Genomic DNA, 23,451 nt, shown 5'->3' with positions numbered 1-23,451 from the left:
AGCATTCCTCTTTACATTAGTTCCTTCCTTCCTTCCTTTTTTTTTTTTTTGGTGAGGCAATCAAGGTTAAGTTACTTGCCCAGGATCACATAGTTAATGTCAAATGTAAAGTGTCTTAGGCCATATTTGAATTGAGGACGTCCTAACTACAGGGCTAGTGCTCTATGTACTGTATCTCCGCTTTACATTTCAATGTCTATCTTCTACAATCTTATTTTAATTGAAGTTCAAATGGACAAATCCTTATAGGATTCATAGAATTGAACCTGAAAAGAACTTCAAAGGAAATCAAGCCTATACTCATTCACAAAAAAAGAAACTAAATCTCTTAGAGGTGAAGTAACAAACAGAATTTGAACCCAGGCTTTCCTTACTTTGAAGAAATCAGTAACAATTTTAACTCTGAATATTTGACAAAGATACCCAGTATTGTCTTTAAGAATTATCCTTCATTTTCCCAGCACTGAGATCAAAGCAAGAGGGGCTATGGATTTTATTCCTTGCCTTTCTGGGAATCTTAGACAAATTTGAATGAGAGAGGTAGGGGAAAGAATGTATTTACATCAGAGCAGAAACCAACTTAAATGAACGAATGGAAAAGTATTTATAATTTACTGCATGCAAATTATCATGTTCTACAAAATGTGAAGACAGTTCCTGATCTCTAACAATTCAAGGAATAAACATGCAAACTCACAGAATGTAAGAACCAAAAGTTATTTTAGAGGTAATTTACTCCAGCCATTTTACAGTTGAAGAAACTGAGACTAAGAAAAGTAGAGTGACCTTGACCAAAGTCACACAGTTAAACATTGGTTTAGTTGGTTTTTAGTTTTATTTTATTATTTTCCCCAACTAACAAGCATTTATTTTCTGTCCCACCCACTTGCCCCCATTGAACACCTAAAAAAAATAACCTTCATAACAAATAAAACAAAACAAATTCTCACATCATCAATATCCAAAATATGTCTTATTCTCTTTTTAAAATTTTTGATCTCTGGTAGGAGGTACATAGATTATTTCATTTTTGATCTTCAGGAATCCTGACTTTTCATTGTATGAAACAGATTCTACAGTTATTTTTTATAATGTTCTCATCATTATATATATATTTGTTCTAGTTCTGTTCATTTTACTCCACATCAGTTCATCAAGATCTGAACATTCCCTTCTGAAATCATCCATTTTATCCTTTCTTAAAGCACAATAATATTCCATTACATTCCTATATTGTAGTTTAGTGAGCCACTCTCCACTTGGCAGGAACTCCTATGAAAAGAGCTGTTATATTTTTGAACATATCAGTCCTTTTTTTTCTGGAACTCAGTGGGTATAAGTTGGATTGAGGTTTATTTCCAAACTGCTTTCCAAAGAGGCAGGCAGGACAAATTCACAGCTTTATCAACAGTGCATAACTGAATCTGTTTTTCCATAACATGGTACTAGATTTGGAGTATTGATTTCTAGGATAAATCTGGCACAGGATATTGACTAGACATTATTAAATGCAAGTCTGTGATAAAATCACAATAGGTCTAAGAAATATACAAAATATAAGAGTTACTCTCTCAAATTAAGTTACAGTTATTCATGCTCATATTTAGTGATCCAGGATGTATCAAAGCAATAACTGAATATGGACTATATTTACTCAAATGTCTATTTCTTGATTAAATTAATTCTATACAAGGTCCATGATTAAATTGACCCAAATTCTCATTACAGGGTATAATCTACATAATATTATATTGCTTGACCAATTAATTTATTCATTCACTCAATAAACATTTATTAGGTACCTACTCTGTCAGTTACTTTGTTAAGCACTAGGGATACAAAAAAAAGGGGGGGGGCAAAAGATAACTCCTGTCTTCAGGAAGCTTACAATGTAGTAAGGGAAACATTAGTTCAGTTAATGTAGTTAATGATGGGTCATATCCAAGTGTGTGTTGGAGACAGTTCAAACCAAGTCCTTACACTGCAGGACTACTTCATTTTTGTCTTTTTATCTCCATTGTCAATAGAAAAGTTATTTACTGATCCTCAACAAAAGTTATTTAAATACTTGTTGAATTCTAGAATGGGTTACCATCATATAGTCCAGACAACATATATCATTGAACAAGATTAAATGCTTCATATAAATCTTTATCAATATAACTATTATTCATTCATAGCTAGTATTCATATAAAATATTTAATTATAAGCTAAATCAATTATGAATAATTATAACTTTTTGCAAGATTTCAACTCACATCTCAAAGGGAATTATTACATGATTGTGTTAATTCTCCAAGCTAAGAAATATCACAGAGATCAAATCAATCAAAGATCTCTTCCATATTTACAGAAAAAAGGAGCTTCAGAGACCATATAAACCAAATTCCTCATTTTATAAACAAGGAAACTCCATCCCAGGGAAGTTTAGTGACTTGCTTAAGATCATACATGTATACAGCAGAGGTGGGTTCTGTGATTCCACGCCAAAACTATTTCCTTCTCCAATCAATCAATCAACAAACACTTAGGGTTAAATATTTACTTTGTTCCAGGCATTGCACAAAGTCCTATAGTCAAAAAAAAAAAAGGAAAAGCTGTTCCTGACCTCAATGAGTTTATATTCTAATGAAAGGGAAAATAGGTACATACTAACGTATACACAAACTATAGAGTAAATGAATAGTAATTTCAGATGGGAAGACTCTAGAACAGAGAGATTCCTCTCCAACAGTATAATGAAATCTATGGGTCCATTGTTACAGTAATGCTTAAAAGCATTATGAGTAAAACAAAATAAAATATTTATTTAATTAGGATGATCAACAGACAGCTTTTTACACAAATTTTTTTCCCACAGGATTGATATAATTTGAAGTAACACAATATCTATGAATTTGGAGGTATTGTTTTCCTTCTCAGAATCTTCTCACTTAGGCTAAATAAAACAAGTGAAATGCAAAAACAGAATTGAACAAAAATGGAATTACATTCTTTGATATCAATTGAAAGTGATTTATCTTAAATCTGTGGATTGTAAACACTAAATTAAGGCATACCTAAAATGCTTCTAAAAAGCTAAATTTAAATTTCAATTACCTTTCCAAAATCCCGAACATCAAACAAATCAAAGGCCTCGAAGAGTTCACTTTTTCTCATCCCAAATGTCTCACAACAAGCTGCTAGAAAGGTCCTTATGTTCTTCAGGCAGAGAAACTGAGAAGGGGAAAAGAAAAGAATAACTATTAGTATACAATGGACATTACAAATATGTACCCCCACTTTGGTTTTCCTTTTTGTTAAATCACACATTGGTGTAGACAAAATTACTTCTGGATATTCATGAGCCCATTGGAACCAATGTATAATTCAACAACTCACTTTTCTGAAAATAAACACAAGATTTTCTAGCAGCTAGAACTGTAGCATCCTTAAAGAATTTAATCATCTCTAGTAAGCAAGCTGGGTGTTATCACTTTAATAGTATGGAGGGGTGTCTTGTTTTGTTTTTTAATAAACAGGTTTCTAAAAGGCACTTAGCATTCCCAACCTCACCTCCCTCCAACACACACACACACACATACACACACACACACACACACACACACACACACACACACACACACACACACACTGATGCTCCTCACATAGATCCTACTGGAATAAATGCCTATAATGGTAGTAAAAGCCACATGGGAGGAGTGCTGATAAACATGTGTAGCATCCAGGCAGTCAATAAAAGTGTATACAGGGATTGTTTTCACTTTTTAAAAATGCATGAGAGGCCTTTACTACACAGACTTACTCTGCATGCAGGTCCTCAACATGGAATTGCTTATTTACAGATTAAAAGCCCCATATTCTGCCAAGATAGACAATAATTACACTCTTGGGGATTTGACAGCTACAGTCTTGCAATATTTTTTACATAATTAAGTGCCCAGCTCATAATTCACCCAGGAGCTGAACATAATTGCACAGTACAGAGAGCACCCATGAAAGCCTCCCATAATACCAGATTTCCCCTTTTAGAAGAAATATTCTGCTATAGTCACAAAATTGTTTTGCTCATTTTTAAAAGTGTTTTCATCAAAAGTAGATGTGGTATATAGAATAGGCCTGACTATGTACAAGAGAGAGATATTAAAAATAGGGGTCTGATCCCTGCTGAAAGCAATTTCTAACCTCTTTGAGGCATAAGCAATATCCAAGGATTTATTTGCTAAGTAATGTCAATAGATTGGCTAAGGTCTGTTCTCTGGAGAGTCCTCCCCTACCAGTGAAATCACAGTTCCTTGATGTGTTAGCATCCCTGGTTTATTCCTGAGCTCTTTTGAAACATTCTTCTGGGAAATCTATAAAACAGGGTCTTTTTTCTTTCTGTTCAGATGCTCCAAAACCAGTAACAAAACTGATCTTTCTTCATCCAAAAAAAAAATGCCCAGATCCTATTTTTAGAAATAGTGACCAAGTACATTTTAGCTCCATACAGACCAACTTTCTTAATTTGTTTCTTCTCAAGAGCACCAATAAAATATTAATTTTCTCAGGTATCAGGTTTACTTATCTGCGCTGAATGTAAAAAAAAAAACTCAGGGTTTAATATGACTTTTTGCACATAGGCATTTCATAGATACTTGTGAAATAATTAGATTTTCATTTTTTTAATTTATGGAATAAAACAAGCATTTTCACAATATAAAATAACAAAAGTGATGACTGCACTTGAAGCTGCAAATCCAATATATACAACATTATTCCTTTTAAATATATGAGATTGTCACAAAGCAACCACCAGAGAAAAAATATCTCATTTTTTCTTTAAGACAGTGGAATACAAAATGGGGAACATTGTATACTTTTCTTTTTTTCTCCTCCTATTTCCTGCTCCTTCCCTAGAAATGATCCTCATCTTGGCCTTCACTCTAATCTGAAGTACTGCAATAGTTGTAATAGTCTACACAATAATAAAATTGATTTTTCTAAAACATAAATACAACTATGTCATTACTCTGCATAAGGTGTTTTACTTATTATTCTTTTTTGCATCAAGAAAAAAATTCAAATATCTGTTTAGAGTATAAAGTCCTTCAATATCTGGCTCCAGTTTATCTTTCAAGAATGTTTAAACAATGCACCCTCTTACACATTCCATAATATAGCTAAATTCATCTAATTGTTGTCCCCTAAAATATCATTGCCCCAAAATTCATCTCCCTTTAGAACTTCTCTTTTTTTCTGTTGATCTATCATTTCAGTCATCTGATTCTTCATGATTCCATCTGGGGTTTTCTTGGCAAAGACACTGAAGTGGTCTGCCATTTCCTTGTCTGGCTCATTTTTACATATGAGGAAACTGAGGCAATCAGAGTTAAGTGACTTGCCCAGGGCCATACAGCTGGTAAGTGTCTGAGGCTAGATTTGAACTAATGAAGATGAGGATTCCTGAATCTAAACCCAGCCCTCTGTCCACTGTACCCACCTAGCTGCCCCTTTTCTGTAGAGGCCACCAAAATCTTTCTAGTCATACAGAGTTACAAATGAATATTATCCTTGATTTCTTAGCAAATAGGTTACTGCTTCTCATCATTTTCAATTCCACAATGTATCCCCCTTCCATTCTCTTCTCTCTACATACATTGTCACAGCCTTTGTTCATTTGAGTCAAGACAATGAATATTTATTTTAAGCATTTACCATCTGGTGATCACCATGCTAAGCTTTGGGGCCACAAAGAAAGTCAAATACCCAATCCCTCACCTTCAAGGATTTCACATTCCTATAGAGAAGATAGCATGTAAAATAAACTTGTAAATTCAAGACACATGAAGCATAAATAGAAAGTCGATGCAGAGGAAAGACACTAGTAGTAGGGAAGATCAAGAAATATTTCCTGCAGAAGGTGGTATGTAAGCTGATTTTTGAAGAAAACCAATAGATGGACATGAGGAAAGACAATATTCCGGTGGGGATAAAGCCAGTGAAAAGGCAAGGAATCAAAAAGTGGAGTTTTGGATGTGAGTATTAGCAAATAGGTCAGAGGACCAAGACCATAAAGTATATAGAAGCATCTGAATGATGAAAGAGGGCGCTCTCAGCAAACTGCCTCATTTTTTTCTATTAAATATGATACAAGATCCTCAGCTGACAGCTTATGAGGAGAGGGAGCATGAGAGATTTAAAGAAGAAGGAAACGGTCTGGAAAAGCTGCTCTGTTAAGTAAGATGAAAAAAATCATTAGGGAAATATAAAAGCTTTAGCTTGTTGCAGTGAGAGTCCAGTTGAGATTATATGATATAAATTGATAGGGGATACAGTAAACATGAATTTTTTTCAGCTCCATTCAGCGGTACATGAATAGAAGTACAGCAGATGGAAGGAGTAATACAGGTTTTATAATTTGACAAGATATGATCAGCAGCAGTTCAAAGCCATCATCTTACCTCACGTGCACCATTAAAATAGCCTATTATACTTTATACAAATAAATCCTCCACATACAAGCCAAAATGATTTTCCTAAAGTGCAATTCTATCCATGTAACTCTCCTATTTAATAAACACCAATGGATACTGATGCATTGTTGGTGGAGCTGTGAACAAATCCAACCATTCTGAAGAGCAATCTGAAATTATGTCCAAAACGTTATCAAACTGTGCATACCTTTGATCCAGCAGTGCTACTTCTGGGCTTATACCCCAAAGAGATACTAAAGAAGGGAAAGGGACCTGTATGTGCCAAAATGTTTGTGGCAGCCCTGCTTGTAATGGCTAGAAACTGGAAAATGAATGGATGCCCATCAATTAGAGAATGGTTGGGTAAATTGTGGCATATGAATGTTATGAAATATTATTGTTCTGTAAGAAATGACCAGCAGGATGAATACAGAGAGGTTTGGAGAGACTTACATGAACTGATGCTAAGTGAAATGAGCAGAACAAGGAGATCATTATTTATCTCAACAACGATACTGTATGAGGATGTATTCTGATGGAAGTGGATTTCTTTGACAAAGAGAAGATCAGTTCCAACTGATCAATGATGTACAGAAGCAGCTACACCCAAAGAAAAAACACTGGGAAATGAATGTAAACTGTTTGCATTTTTGTTTTTCTTCCCAGGTTATTTCTACCTTCTGAATCCAATTCTCCCTGTGCAACAAGAGAACTATTCGGTTCTGCATACATATATTGTATCTAGGATATACTGTGATATATTTAACATATATAGGACTGCTTGCCATCTGGGGGAGGGGATGGAGGGAAGGAGGGAGAGGAAAAATTGAAACAGAAGTGAGTGGAAGGGATAATGTTGTAAAAAATTACCCTGGTGTGGGTTCTGACAATAAAAAGTTATTTTTAAAAATAAAATAAAATAAATAAATAAAATAATAAATACCAATGTCTCCCTCTTGTTCCTAGAATAGAATTAAGCTTCTTTTTGTAGCTTGTTAAGTCCTTCATATTCTGGGCCCAACCTACCTTTCCAGTCTATTATACATTATTCACTTCACATATATGTATATGATATACATACATATATATGCATATACCCATATATAAAATATGTTTATTAATGTACATATTGTTCCCCCAATAGAATATAAACTCCTAGAGGAAAGGGACTATTTTTTTTTTGCCTGTTTCCCTCCAGCATCCAAAACTGTACATGACACATGATAGATACTGAACATTTATTTATTGATCAATTGACATTATTTTATCAGCTACTTACTTGCTTTTGCATAAGCTATATGCCATGCCTATTATGCTCTCCTTCCTCATCTCCAGCAGATAGAACTTCCTGCTCTCTTCAAAACTCAGCTCAAGTACCCCCTCCATTTAAGAGATCTTTCCTGATTTGCATTTGTCTAAATGAGTGGCATTTGTCTAAAATCACTCAGTATTTCTTTTGTATATGTCCTTTTATTTTAGGTGCATATGGTAGATAATAACAGTAGAATATAAACTCTTTAAGGGCATGGGATTATTTCATTTTTTTACTTCTTTCTCAAGTTCATTGCATGGCATGTAGTAGGTGCTAGATAAATACTATTCATTAATATAAACAATAAGAAAAAATGAGGTAGTGATAAAGTTCATTGAATATATCCACTTTAGAAAAGTTAAGGACATCAGAAACTTTCCTAGAATACTAGGATCCCAGTTCACTAAATGGGTTATGCTCAGAGCAGAGTCCAGCAGATATGTCACTTCCTTCATTCTATAGACTAACTTTAGCACATTTTTGGTGTCCATGTCACATTGCTGATTTATACCAAATTTGCACTCCACTGAAAATTCAAAGACTTTTTTTTACATAGTCCATTCACAAGCAAGGACTTCATCTTCCTGAATCAGAAATAGCAGCAACTATTGTGGCCGCTAATTATTAGCAAAGTATTTTTATAATTTTCAAAGCTTTTATAAACTATTGTTGGCTTAATCATTTCAGTTACATCTGATTCCTCATGATCCCATTTGGGGTTTCTTGGCAAAGATAACAAAATGGTTTGCCATTTTCTCTTCCACCTCACAGTACCGATGAAGAAACTGAGGCAACCAGGTTAAGTGACTTGTCTAGGGTCACACAGCTATAAGTATGTCTTGTAACATAAATATTATGTAATAAGTTTTTTGCAAAAAAATTTAATACTGAGATAGTATACAAATTGAATTTTGCAAATTAAAAAGAAAAAAATTTTCAACATGCAGTAAGTAGTTTAAAGAGAATATTGGCTTTGGCCGTTGATGGTGGGGCATAATGCTTTCTTCCTGATGGGTCCTAGGAAGGAGTTTTACCTTCATAGCTGACTTACAAGGCCAGATAAGTGTCTGAGGCCAGATTTGAAATCAGAAAGAGGAGTTTTCTTGATTCCATTGTTCTATCTACTGAGGCACCCAGTTGCCTTTTAGATATGCTAGGTCTTAAATTTAAGCACCTGAATCACCATGTAGAAATTTACATTTTTCATAATTAGATTCCACATCATTCATTTTTCTCTACTATTTCACCTTCTTGAGATCATGAGTGAATAAGATTCCATGCAACATATTAGCTATTTCTCCAACTTTGTATCATTAGCAAATTTGATTGACATGTAAACATCTTAATGGACACTTAATAACAATTAAACAGTGCAGGGCAGATGGCAAATAACTATAGCATCCAACTAGACAGAAATTTAGTTTTCATGGCAGGAAGATACTTCTTAATAATCAGAGCTATTCAAAGTTGCAGTGGGCTGCCTCAAGACGTGATATATCCCCTCCTCCTTGGAAGACTTCAAGTCTTCAAGAAGCACCTGAATGACCACTCATCAAACAGGTTAAAATGGAGATTCCTTTGGGTCTAAATTGAACTAGATGTTCACTGCAATTCTTCTCAAGACTTAAATTTAAAGACTTTTTAATGAAAAAACTCTTCTTTTAGATGAACAGTGATCTATAAAAATCGACATTCTGAAGAGGCGCATTTAGCCAGCTGTGAAGTCACCCAGTTCTACTAATATTTCACTACTGTGGTAAAGTTAGTACTGATAGAGATTTGTTAACATCTAGATAAACTGTATGCATAACAATTTCTGGTCTGGCAGTGTAGTAATTACATACAAAAAAAAAAAAAAAGGAAATGAGATTAGATTAGTGAGATATGACTTTAGGTTTCTTTACTTAACCTCTGTCAATGCTGCCTGAGGCAGAACTAGTTTGGAGCTGAGGAGTTCATTGAAGCCTCTTTGTTGTAAACCCAAGTCTATAACTGGGTGTCTCTCCCAAAATATTACAACTGAATGTTAATATGATATCATTTTATAATCAGGTCAACATGGCCACATCCCTTTTTCCTCCTATAGTCTTCAATAAGAATAATATCAAATTCTATGAAATGGATAAGTCTCCTTTTTAAAAGTTTTCAAACAAGATAATCCCATACTCTCCACTGAATGGTTAACAACACAGTCAAGATTAGCCTGAATAGTTCCACATCAGAACAAGACAAAACTTATGCTGATATTTTCTTTTTGATCTCCCTATTGAAGATGCAGCATTCTCATTTGGTTCACTCCCTTAATTGGGTATTTGCACCTATATTGGGTCTCCTAAAAGCAACTAGTCTCAGGATTCTGAGGGACTAGAGATTCTAGGGGTATCTTGGAATAGTCCTCCACTGGTGAGTTGCTTCTGGAGATTAACACAGTGGAGCAATGTTTACAGAGCAAAGAGTGACATAAATTCAGTATATCCAAAGAACAATCTTCTCTCTCCTTTGTGCTAGATTGGCTTACATCTATCATTTCCACTAATCTAATTTTTTTTTTTTTAATCCTACTTTAAGTCCCAATTTTTTTCCTTCTTACTACTACTGCTATTTATCACCTTGAGCTGCCTAAGGGATATTATGGTGAATATCAAGCTTGTGACCCGCTAGCTCTAGCTAGACCTCTAGTTCTTTCTTACCTTACCCATTTCAATAATGTTTTATACATACTTATACATACTTATCCAACTTTGAAAGCCTTGGATTCAATAGGTTTCTCTTTCATGGAGTGGGGTGAAAGGGCAAGTGAGATATTGATATCATACATAGAGAGGAGAAGAAAGCAGTTTGCTCGTCTCCTGGGACTGCATCAGTGATAAGTGAACCAGTCACAGCTGCCATAATCCATTGTCACCTGAAATGCTTTTTATATGCACACTCTTGGCTCCCAGGACTCCATGACCAGGCTGTCCATCACATCCTCAGGAAAAGAAATGCCAATGGGCGGGGGAAAGTGAGGGAGTTTAAAGCACCAAAGTCAGATCCAACAAAGAAAACCTGGGGGGAAAGTGGAGGGCATGGAGGTTCAAACAAGTCTACAAAATCATGAAGGTACAAGAACAAAAGCTTTCAGCATTCGGAAATGTGGTTGAGCTAGGCAGCTATAATTTATCAAAAACAGACAAAGCCAAGAATGGCTTTCGGAGGTACAGCGTCTCATAAATACTTCAGTGCTTGTAATAGCATGGTTTCAGAAAGAGGAACATCTAAAGGTCAGTCTGTTAAAATTCATCCTCAATTCACAGGGAAGCTTCTCTGCTTTCAGCCTGCTGCTGGACAGCATGCAAGTATGATGTCCTCTTCCTTTATATTGATAAAAGCTACTTCTCCTTTTACAGGTTACATGAATTCAAATGGTGTCTATTTTTTTTTTCAGTAACAAAATCTTAAAAATCAAGAATCTTGAAAAGGTACCAGAGAATAAAATTGCTAAAACAAACAAATGAAAAATCTCACGACTTATTTTAAAATGACTGCTTATATTTAGTGTGAGAATGATTTTCTCCCAGAAATCACTAACTCTTGATGGCGGGTAGGAGTGAGGGAAGATGGGAATGGGAAAGAGATTCCTTATTCTTCCTTTACTATATGATGAATTCACATTCTCAACCTACATAGTCTAATGCATATTTAATATTTATAATGGACTTAGCATTTATACAGTGCTCTATATCTTTTTAAAAATTTTATCCAATGCTGTAAAATGATCCACGCATATAACTTGTAAATAAAAAGCTATAATAAAAAAATAATTTTAAAAAATCTTATCCAAATTCTATTTTTTCAAATGCAGAGAGAAACTAAATTACTTTCCATAGGATTATATAAAATGAGAAAGAAATCATTTGAAGGTGTGTTTCATTACCTTTCTAGTCTGTCCTCAAATCCTTGGACAGATGGCTCTATCCCAAGTAAAGCAGAGGAAGGCACTGATATTTTTCATTTATGGCCTGTCATAACCACTTTTTAAATGAATGAAATAATGAAAATACAATTTAATCAAATAGTATATTAAATACATTTAAATAATATCCTTAATAATTGGTTCTTCAAAACAGAAAATCTTGTAAGGTTCATAGTTTATTTATTGAAAGATCACAACTTGGATCACTCTATGCTAGGTGATTCTCTATCCCATAAAAATGATATCTATGTATTTTTATATTTGGGAGAAAGTATGCATTAAGTACACAGTCTCCAGGTACAACCATTAGATTTTGCCTTCTAACCCTTCTCCATGCATCTAAGTTCTCTCCTATCTCCACACACTGGCCAAAATGGTCTACCTAATATCTTGGGCCCAATGCTCAGAAACCTTCAAAGTCTCTGAGGATGAAATACAACTCGTTATTTTAATATTCATTGTGGTTCCAATCTACATTTGCAACTTCCTTTCACATAATTGCCCCTTCACAGATTCTAGATCAGAGTTTCTTAAACTTTTTCCATTTGTGACTCCTTTTCACCTGAGAAATTTTTAAGAGACCTCCAGGTAAATAGGTATATAAGATAAGAATAAAAATAAAACATTTAATAATAATAAATCATGAAGAAAATTATGTTAAAAACAATTCTTTGTTATATATACATATATATACTTTTACCATTTATTAAAGATGAAAGTAAATTTGCATACTGATGAGATGAATGTGCTAATATATTTTTACATAAAGAATCAAATATTGGTGGAATATTTGAATCTTTTTATTGTTGCCAAATTTTTCACAATCCCCACATTCAGTTACATGTATTTTAATAAGACTTGTTCTAGATTCCTGCCAAGTTGCTCTATGAGATGGGTCCTCAGTTTCACCCTTCCCTAATCTGTTTTCATTTATTCACTCTGGCTGACCTCTTACCTAGAATATCTCCTTCCTCATCACCAATTGTTAAAATTCTTGTCTTCTTTCAAGGACTCCCTCAGGTGCCATCTCCTCCATGTGGCCTTCCTTGATCTCTGTCTCTCAGTTTAAAGAGAAGGGAATGGTAGAACATGAATTTTATAAGCACCTACTATGTTCTACCCATTGTGTTAAGTATTGTCTTATGTATTCTTAGATTCACTTGCCTAGTTCTCTCTTTTTCTCTTTTCACCATCTATTTTGAATCATATTTATATTCACATATGTCAGATGTCTTCATTAGAATGAAAGTTCATCAAAGGCAGATACAATATCATTTTTCATTTTTGTATCACCAACCAAAATTATTAAGGGATACAGCAGATGAAGTACCTGGCCTGGAGTCAGGAAGACCTCAGTGCAAAACTGACCCCACACATGTAATTGTGTGATCCTGGGCAACTTGTTTAATATTTGTCTGTCTCAGTTTACTTATCTGTAAAATGGGAATTATAATAGTACCTCCTTCCTGTGAGGATTAAATAAGAAGATAATTTAAAAGCATTATACTCAATACCTGTGTGACCCTGGGCAACTCCCTTAATCTTGTTTGCCTCAGTTTCCTCATCTATAAAATGAGCTGGAAGAGGAAATGGCAAACCATTCCAATATCTTTGCCAAAAAAAATCCCCAATGGAGTCATGAAGAGTATGATATGATTTAAAAGTGTGCCTGGAACATGCTAAGTACTCTATAAATATTGTATATTATTATATTATTGTTATTTAGGAAGATGTTCATTTTGCTGAATTGACTTGGTCAATTTGACCCTGAGTGTATCAGCTAAATTGAATCTTTATATTATAAGTAACTAAAAGAAAAGACCTTTCCTAGTGACTGCCTTGAACACAGTCTTCTTTATGTTTTGGAGCATGCTGGGGTGAGGATATCAGGTGACTGCTGAGCTGTGAATATAACAAAGGGGCTCAGGAGAATGGAGGACCTTGGCTTAGACCATTAAAAATGTCATATTTGGTTCAATCAAGTGACATGATGGATTTTATCCTGCACTCCAAAATATGGGAATCCAACAACTTTTCATCTAAGAAATCCCCCAAGCTGCAATGTTGACACAGATGTCTCATCTCTGCAATATATACAGAAATGTTTTCACCAGTCTCCTGATTCAATTTGGAAAATTTAATTCTCTGACCTCTGGCTGATGGAGCTAATAAATCTACTTCCAACAACCTCACAACTTCAACATCTTAATCTTAAGTGAAGCAAAATGGGAGTACATTATATACTTCTCAATTCAGTTTCCTCAATCTTACTTGCTTTAAAATAGGAAAAAATGATGATGATGGTGGTGATGATGATGATAATGACAATGACAGTTTTTATATAGCACTTTTAAGGGTTTTTGGGCAGCTAGAGGGTACAATAAATAGAGCACTGGGCTTGAAATCAGGAAGACTCATTTTTAAGACTTTAAATCCAGCCTCAGACATTTATAGCTATATGACTTTGGGCATGTCACTTAATCCTGTCTGCCTCAGTTTCTCATCTGTAAAATGAGCTAGAGAAAGAAGTGAAAAACTATTCCAATATCTTTGTCAAGAAAACTCCTAATGAGATCATAAAGAGCCAGACAGAACTGGAAAAAAAATTGAACAAGAACAATTACTTAAGTTTATTCATTTCACCCTAATGGCAAATAATCATTCTGTATAAGAATACCAAAAACTAGGCTGATTGACTTCAACTTCCTCAGTCGCTAAGAAGCTTCTAAATTTCTTTTTTTTTTTTTAAATCATATCTGCTTAGGTTAAACAGTATAATTGTTTTTTCAACTCTTTGCCAGAATACCCAAATGGGTGTTTTGTTGAGGATCAGTAAAGAAGGAAACTTTCACAGCATGGAGACATTGTAGTTACAGAACTATTCTAGAAATTTCCATGATGTATGACCATAGGAAAATAAAAGGTATATTAGAAACCTGGGATAAACATTTCTCTTTTATACAATAACACATCAAAAGGTACATAGATATAAATTGTTTTTTTAATAGAAATAATTAGCATTCTAATTTCATTCTGTTCAAATGCACCTTGTTTAATTCAAAGATCAAAATCTCAAACATGCACCAAAGGTGAAAGGGTAATTAACTAAATTATAATCTTTTTGAGGCCAGAGATTGTCTTGTGCCTCTTCTTTTTTCCTCAGGCACAATACCTTGCACCTATTTGGTACTTAATACATGTTTATTGATTATTGATGAGTATTGATTTTTAGAGTTTTTAGACTAGTCACCATTAATACTGATCCCTTTTAACTCCTAAGAATAGTCCTTCTCCCTCTGCTTGGATCAGCCACAGAGACTGGTTCTATAAAAGTCAATCAGTGTTATAAAACCATCTCTTTCTTTAGTATATCAGATTTAAAAGATTCCCCCGAAAAAATTATCCTTTGGGCACCCTGAGGGGAGAAAAACATATTACAAAGATAGTTTCAAAAATCACATTTGATTTTCAAGTCACAGCTTTTAAACATTGTTGGTAAAGAGAATGGAAAAGTCAGTGTTACTTTGGGACTTCTTGATTCACTTGAATAAAAGCTATACAAATGAATATTTTTTGTAAAAAACACACACACACATGATATTAAACAACTTCTCACACATAGTTGGGCTAATTCACCAATGAATTTTCTTTTGATGAAATATTATGGGGTAGATACTGTGGGGGGAGCAAAGAAAACATGTCATTTCCTTGAATTATAAAGGGTAATATTGGGGAAAAGAAGCAGATTCTAACATGCCTAAACCTCCGTTATAGAGAGTATGATTCATCTTCCAATGAGAGAAAATGTTTGGAATGGAACGCCAACAGTGGCCCCATCCAGCAAAGGAACAAGAAACAACATGCCCACCTCAACTCCTAAATAGATTATGGAAGTTTCCTATTAGTATCCAACTTTCAAAATGAAGAATGAATGACATGCTAAATGATACAAAGATCTGTGTCTGATTGAACATCTGCCCTTTCCATTCATGAGCCTTTACACATCTTTTATTCTGGATCCTGAGAAAAGGGAATAAGGATCAAGATCAAACCAAAACACAAGGCTTTGTGAGTGCCTGGCCAAGCAGGTCAACTACCTATCCCCATGTGTCCCAAAATTCAACTCTCATTTTATATAAATAGCCTGGTAGAAGAAATTTATTGAAATGGTGGCTGTGGCTAGATTCAGTAATGGCCCATTAGAAAATCAAGGTTCTTTTCAACTATCTGCCTACTAGCCTTGATTTTCAAGATTTGGAAGGTTAATTTCTTTAATTAGCTGTGCCCACATGGAAAGTTTAGAGGGTTAGGAGAATTTGGGGTTTCCTGAAGGCAGTATTCTTACATTAGTCATTGCAACAACATTTCAAGTAGCAAAACAAGATCTTTGATTGTTATAGATAGGAAGATTTTTTTAATAGGAGAAGGAGAACCAGAAAAAAATAAGAAGGAAAGGAAAGGGAAGGGGGGGAAAGGAAGGAAAGGAAGGAAGGAAGGAAAGAAGAGAAAGAAAGAAAGAAAGAAAGAAAGAAAGAAAGAAAGAAAGAAAGAAAGAAAAAAGAAAGAAAGAAAGAAAGAAAGAAAGAAGAAAAAGAAAGAAAGAAAGAAAGAAAGAAAGAAAGAAAGAAAGAAAGAAAGAAAGAAAGAAAGAAAGAAAGAAAGAAAAAAAGATCCAGAAAGAAAGAAAGAGAGGGAGGGGAAAACAAAACAAGAAGCTCAAGTAGATAAAAGGCAATCAGAGTCACAACTATAACCAAAAAAAAATTTTTTTAAAGAATCAATAATCTATAGATATTTTTGTTTTGTTTTGTTTTTTCCTGTCCCATTCCCCTTTCTTGATGGGGAAAAAAAAAGAATGTGTCTTCCAATAAAATGCTTCCCTGTCTTCGATTAAGGTTATATAAGATTTTCTGATAGATACAATCACATAAGTAACAATGTTCAACAGTCATCAGATTATCAATATTAGCAAGATAGAGCCAAGCAATAAGCAGTTATTAAATACCTACTGTGTGGCAGGCACTACACTAATCCCAGGAGATACAAAGAATGGTTTAAAAAAAAAAAAAAGAATAGTCCCTGTCTATTAAGAGCTCAAAATCTAATAGGAGAAGCAATGAGAAAAAAAACAAAACAAATAAGCTTTTTACGGGATAAATTGGACATAATTAACAGAGGAAAGATACTAGAATTAATAAAAATTGGGAAATTTTTCTGTTAAGATAGAATTTTAGCTGGGACTTGAAGGAAGCTAGAAAATCCAAGACTCAGATAAGTAGGGAGAAGATTCTAGGCATGAGGAACAGTATAGAAAATGGTCAGAGCTGAGAGATGGGGCTTCTTATTCCTAAAAAGCAAGGAGGTGGGGGTTATTAAATCAAAGAGTATATGATAGAGGAGGTAAAGTGTTAAACATAAGAAGACTAGAAAAATAGGGAGAGAAGCCAGGTATCAAAGGATTTTTAATGCTAAATAGAAAATTTTGTATTTGATCGTGGAGGTGATAAGAAGCTACTAGAGTTTACTGGCTGGAGGAGTGACATGATCAGACTGATGCTCTAGAAATTCACTCTGGCAGTTGAATTAAAGATGGACTAGAATGGAGAAAGATTTGAGGCAGACTGACACACCAATAGGTGAGGTGATGAAGGACTATACCATGATAGTGGCAAAAGCAAAGGAGAGAAGGGGACCCAATTGAGAGAAGTTGCAAAGGTAGAATTGACAGACATTGGGGAAAAGATTGGAATCAATGAAGGGGAGAAGGGAGAGATAAAGAGCAATTACAGATGACATCTAGGTCATTGCCTAGGGAATTCCCTCCTAGCTAATGAAGAGGATAATGATGTCCTCAAAGATAATAAGCAAGTCTGGAAAGGAGAAAACTCTGACAGGTTGCTGCAAAATGCATTTTTGTTACGTGAAAAACATTTTCCCTTCGAATCTCGTTATGAAATTGTTGATTCATTTATCCATCAAAGATTCCCAAGTATTAAAATTATTCTTATGAATGAAAAAGATATTTCATTCAGTTGAGAATTCATCAAAGAGTTTTGTTCTCACCAGGAAAATCCCTTCATCCTAATTTTGGATAATCTATTATTTGTATACAAGTCTTATGGCTAGCTTGAGAACCAGACTTAGGTGGGATCTTGAATGGCTGGTTTGGCAAAATTTGGTGTAGCTCAAGCTCTATGGACACAACCTTCTAAAGCTCACAATTCCTTTTGCCAGCTCACAGATATATACTGGAGTACTCTAGTGAAGGAAAAACCCGTCATTTGTATATGACTGCAGCTATTTTGTCAGAGCTATTTACAATCATACTGGTTCAAAGTCTATGTGTCAAATTTATAGTGCTGAAAATAAAAATTGACTGGCCAGAAGAACTAATAGAATGATTCCCTGATATATGTATTGTTTTCAACACCAAGGTACCAACTCTTACTACTTAAGGCATTTGGCTGTGTTTTATACTATCCTTAACACTTTAAAACTTACCATCCATGGAGCACCTAAGTGGCACCATGGAGAGAGCACCAGCCCTGAAGTCAGGAGGGTTTGAGTTCAAATCTGGTCTCAAACACTTAACACTTCCTAGCTGTGTGACCTTGGCAAGTCATTTAACCCCAATTGCCTCAGCAAAAAGAAAAAGAAAGAAAAACTTAATATCCAAGGTAATTTACTTATTTTATTATTCTGTACTTTTTTCTATCATTAGGTCTTAGTAGCTAGTATCCCCACCTATAAAATAGGGATAACAGCATCTACCTCATAGGACTGTTGTAAAGATCAAATGAGATAATCTTTGTAAAAAGCATAACTAGCACATGATAGTAGCTATAAATACTTCTTTCTCTTTCCCCCACTTCCTACTACATTCAAAATCATCTAAAAGACTCCCTATAGTAGCTTTGGACAGAAGATTTAGCAGGGTAGGTTACAACACCTACAATTATATTAGATAGAAAAGATCCATCATGTGTGTGTGTGTGTGTGTGTGTTGCATCCTTCTGGCAGTCTAGTGAACCCCTTCTTGAAAGATTGCTCTTAAATGCATAAAACAAAATATATAGGTTACAAAGGAAACAAATTACATTTATACACAATTATCAAAAAAATTTTAAAGAAGTTCACAGACTCTAGAATGATAACCCTGAGGTTAATGCTTACAGAATCACAAAACTTCAGAGTTAGACATAACTTCAAAAGCCATTTAGCCTAAACCAAACCTGACAGAAAATTCTCTCTACAATATACTTGACAGGTCATCATCCAATCTATCCATGAAGATGGCAGACTATTCTGTGTTTAGACAGCTCACTTCTTAGAAAGATTTTCCTACACCAGATTAAGTTGGTCTCTTTATAACTCCCACCCATTGTTTCTGATTTTGTCCTCTCAAGCCAAATGGAACAAGACTAATAATACCTTTACCAAAACAGCCCTTTAAATTCTTAAAGATAAGCTATATTGTCCCTCTTAATTATTTTCTCTTCCAGGCTTAAAATTCAGTTCTCTTTGGTGCTGTAACATTTTAAAAGTTCAAGAGAAATAACTTCTGTGTAATTTAATAATTTTATTAATAATTCAGCATGTTTATCAATAAAAGGATGGTCATTTGGCCAACTTTCTTTTAGACCAAAGATCTCTTCATGGTAATGGGCTCATAGTTTATTGGAAGGGCAGGTGTTCCTGAAAATGGCAATCAATTCTGACCAGTTAACAATTAATGAGAAAATGAACATTACAATGAGAGGCTGGGCCATATTATAATGAGGGTCTTGGAGTGATGTCATATCAAAGAAGACTGTTCTTATATACAGACCACTCCCATCCTTGGGGAAACCATTTATTCCTACCTAAACCTGGAGTCAGGCACAATGGTTTCCCCACTGGGTACATTTTGAACAAAATTGTTAAGAAAATTAATCCAGTTTCATTATCAGTAATGTCCATCAAGAGACTAAACTTTTAAAATCAAGATTTAGAAAAAGGCAGGGGTGGAGAGGAACTCTGGATCTCTCCAAATCACTGGCTATTAATAATCATTTCTCTCAGTGTGAATTCCAACATCTTTCAAGGTCTTGATGTTCATTTTCTAGATTCTCTCATAAGATCCTTGATTCACAGATTCAAATGGCAGCTCCTGAATCTGAAGTTTGAAATGTCTAACTGTGAAGATGGTTAGTGGGAAATAAAGTAGAATAAAAGAATCTTCCTTTTCTTCATATAAATTGAAGGAGGAAAAACATGCAATAGAGGAAATTAAATGGACAAATATGCTACCTCAAGGGCCAGTTACAGTAGTTTATGGAAAAGAGATGATTCATTAGCCCATGATGTTATGTATACATCATCATTAAGGGTTTTACAGGATGTCTATATTTTCAAATACTCCCTACCATTTATTATAAATTGAGGGGGAAAAAAATTTCCGGTTGGTTCTGTAAATTTTTACTTGGCATTTTCTTTCCTATTTAAAGGAACTAATGCTTTATTATTTTTATTTAGTTATTTGCTTTATATTCTCTATGACTAGATATAAATTCTCATGATATTGGTAAGAAAAGAGTTAATTCTTTTAATTAAGAATATCAAAAAAGCTGAGCAAAAGAACTGGAAACTTTCCTGAAGGAAGTTGACTAGACAGACATTTGTTAACTAAGCACTTATAGAGTGACTATACAAGGCATTATTCAATGCCTTTAGGAGTACATAGATAAATAGGGTAAGGTTCTTCCCCTCAAAGAGGGAATGCTTTAAAGATTTATTAACCATGTGATCATAGGTCAACTAAATCACTTAACTTAGCCTAATTTTCCTTTTCTGTTTTTTTTTCTTTTGTGTGTATGTGTATTTATTCTCAAGATGAAAAACCATTATAAGAACTGTTCTTAAAGGACATGAAATACATAAAAATCACACATCTAGGAAATAGCATATGATGAAACAATAGTCTGTACATTTTTAATATTGTGTCTCCTTTTTTTTTTAACAACTTGAAACATTGTTTTTCCTTCTTACGAAGAGAAAAATTATATCACCTACCTCACTGTGTTCATAGGAGGAAGAAGAAAAAATCTGTAAAGGGCTTTGAAACTATTACAGCACCATATGAATGTCAAATATTAGAAAAGATTCATCTGTCAGGTAAAAAGTGGGACCTGTAAGGTCCCTTCTTATTCTGAGAGTCTATAAATCTAAAATCAGCTAACACCATCCCCTTAGAAAGTTATATGATATTTGAATTTTTCCTAAATTGTTGGTGAAAAACTACTATGCTGATAGGGAGGACTATAGGGTCATTGTATTTCTTAGAAGCTGGAATACCGTATATGATAAGCACTGATGGAAGTCTTCTTCAGGATGATGAACTAGAAGCAAAGGCACTCACTTGTGGAGAAGGGAAACCAGAGGATGCTGGGAAAATAAACAGCCAATTTTCCTCATAGATTTTTCCATTGCTAGTAGAAATTAAGATACAATTGGATTTGACAAAGAGCACAGGCAAGTGGGTATGATGCAAATGTAAAAGGAGGTCAAAGAATTCTGTGATAAGAGGTGATAATTTGGACTTGGCAGCCTCCTGACAAGATATGGTACTCCTGGATTTAAAATTAGCAGGGTTTATATTGGTAAAGTTATAAGGCTAGGTATGAAGGGAAAAAAAGTTTGACGTATTCTCTATATTTAATTGGGATTTCTTTCTTCGCTAGAGAAGAAGGCCAAAAGGCAAAATTGTAAAGCCTGTTATTTAATTTTTTCTTATATTAGTAGATTAAAACATAGACTATGATTTTGAAAAAGAAATTAGAAATTCTAAATTTTATATTAAAATACAAACACATTATAAAATAATGGGAAGAACTAAAACCTAAAGAATAAACCACAAAGTGACTTCTCAAGCAGATAATAGAGTCAGGAAGAAATAAGGAGGATTCATTTTTTTAAAGGAGGTAGTAGCTAAATTGGGAGTCTGTGGGGGCAGAAGGAATGAAAATGTAGTTAAAGAAGATAAAAGTGTGGGTAGAAGAGTGAATACAATTCAGCACAGAAGAACATTGATGAATACATCTGAAAAACAAATCTGATTCAGGGATAGAAGAAATAATTTGCAAAGTATAATGCTGTGAATGTCATGTTCTCTCCTGTAATAAATCATTCCAAGAGTCTGATGGCTATTGTTTGAGTAGTTGACTTAAACTTGGGCCATTTATCCTTAGGAATGGACATCTCATGGGACCAAGGACCTCTTCAGACAGTGTTACTCAATCAGGGAAGCAAATAAACAGTCGCTATGAATTTGTAAACCAAAGACACAGTGATGAGTTATTCTACTCCAAGCACTTACTAGTACAGAGTAAGGTGGTGATAAGGCTGTTGGGTAAGCTTCCATGCTGGTATAATAGTCCTCACTAGGATTTTCTTAAGGTCTACATCGGCTTGGTTGGAGGAAGAGAGAAGACAACAAAGAATAGAAGTGGTAGGATGTAATGAATAGAGTCAAGAATGCCTAAATTTAAGTATTGCTTCATACTAGCTGTGTGACCCTGGAGAGATCACTTAATCTCAAAGTTGGCCAGTTAACTTCCTAATATTGTTAATTACAAAATGAAAAATTCCTAGACTTTTTTAGCAGGAAGAGTTTACACAAGGGATTTTCCTTCCACTATGAAATCACAAATCTGAACAAAACTAAAAACATATGTGTGACTATCTGCAGGATTCTTATAGGTGTAGGCCTCTAAGAAATACAATTAATTAGAGTAATTGCTTGCATTATAAATTAGAATACAAAGTGGAATGTAAGCTCTTTGAAGGTAAAGACTGGTTGGTCATAGCTTAGTACCTTGGACATTGTTGGCATTTAGCTAATGTTTTCTGAATTAGATTGTTGAATAAGAGGATGCTTTATGAAAATTTCATTATAATTTTAATAGAATTTTTTTACTTGGATAGGATCTTAAAATTCTGGTCCATCTACTACTACTTGAAATATGCATTTTATCCAACTAAAATATTCATTTAAACTGTGTTCAAAGATCTCAGTGCTAAGGAATTTACTGTTTAATAGTGCAGGTCACTATTATCCCTTCCATATCCCCATAGCAGTTCACTATATCTCAGGTCAGCATAAGAAATTACATAGGAATTTTTATTGTTTTGCAGAAGCCACAGATTACACACACACAAAAATTAGAAACTCAGATGCATAAAATGTATGTATGGTAGTGCATAATACCAACATATTTTATTTTTTTAAATACCATAATAATTTAAACTTCTTCTCTGGAACAAAAGGAGGACCAAAAAAATTGTATATTTTCTAGAGATGCTTCTTTTCATAGTAAAAGTCTGGGAGTTTGTTGGATAAATTGTTGGATATACTTTCGGCAGTTTCCTCCCTACTTTCCAGGATAGATTGGAAGAGAAGATAAGATATCTTCAGAGAAGATAAAGGCCAAACCCTTTTTCTCACATTGTTTATACAAAATCCTAAATCTTATTCTAAACTGAGATAAGTTTTCTGCCCCCTACAGATAAGGACATTTGTTTTAAGACTAAGTCCAACCAGCACAAGATAAATTGTCCCATTGTTTTGGTATGTTTTCCCTATTTTATATGGGGCAGGGTTTGAGAGTAGGGGGAAAGGATGGGTGTTAAGGAAGAATGAAATAGGAAGTTTGTGAATTTAGAAACTTAAGTCATAATGATTAATATCTCT

General features: G+C 34.3%; 1 protein-coding gene across 2 annotated transcripts in view; it reads right to left on the bottom strand.

The window, feature by feature from the left end:
• VAV3 (vav guanine nucleotide exchange factor 3) overlaps nucleotides 1-23,451 on the bottom strand; it is a 451,154-nt gene that overhangs the window by 351,727 nt on the left and 75,976 nt on the right. For both annotated transcript variants that reach the window (XM_051993189.1, XM_051993190.1), the window contains exon 2: nucleotides 3,101-3,217. In XM_051993189.1, coding sequence (XP_051849149.1) covers nucleotides 3,101-3,217 — 117 coding nt within the window. The remainder of the gene's footprint in view (nucleotides 1-3,100; nucleotides 3,218-23,451) is intronic.

Source organism: Antechinus flavipes, chromosome 4, assembly GCF_016432865.1.
Source record: "Antechinus flavipes isolate AdamAnt ecotype Samford, QLD, Australia chromosome 4, AdamAnt_v2, whole genome shotgun sequence".
Taxonomy (NCBI): Eukaryota; Metazoa; Chordata; class Mammalia; order Dasyuromorphia; family Dasyuridae; genus Antechinus; species Antechinus flavipes.
Note: the sequence above shows the minus strand (reverse complement) of the source record. Positions and strands in the feature narration are given on the sequence as shown.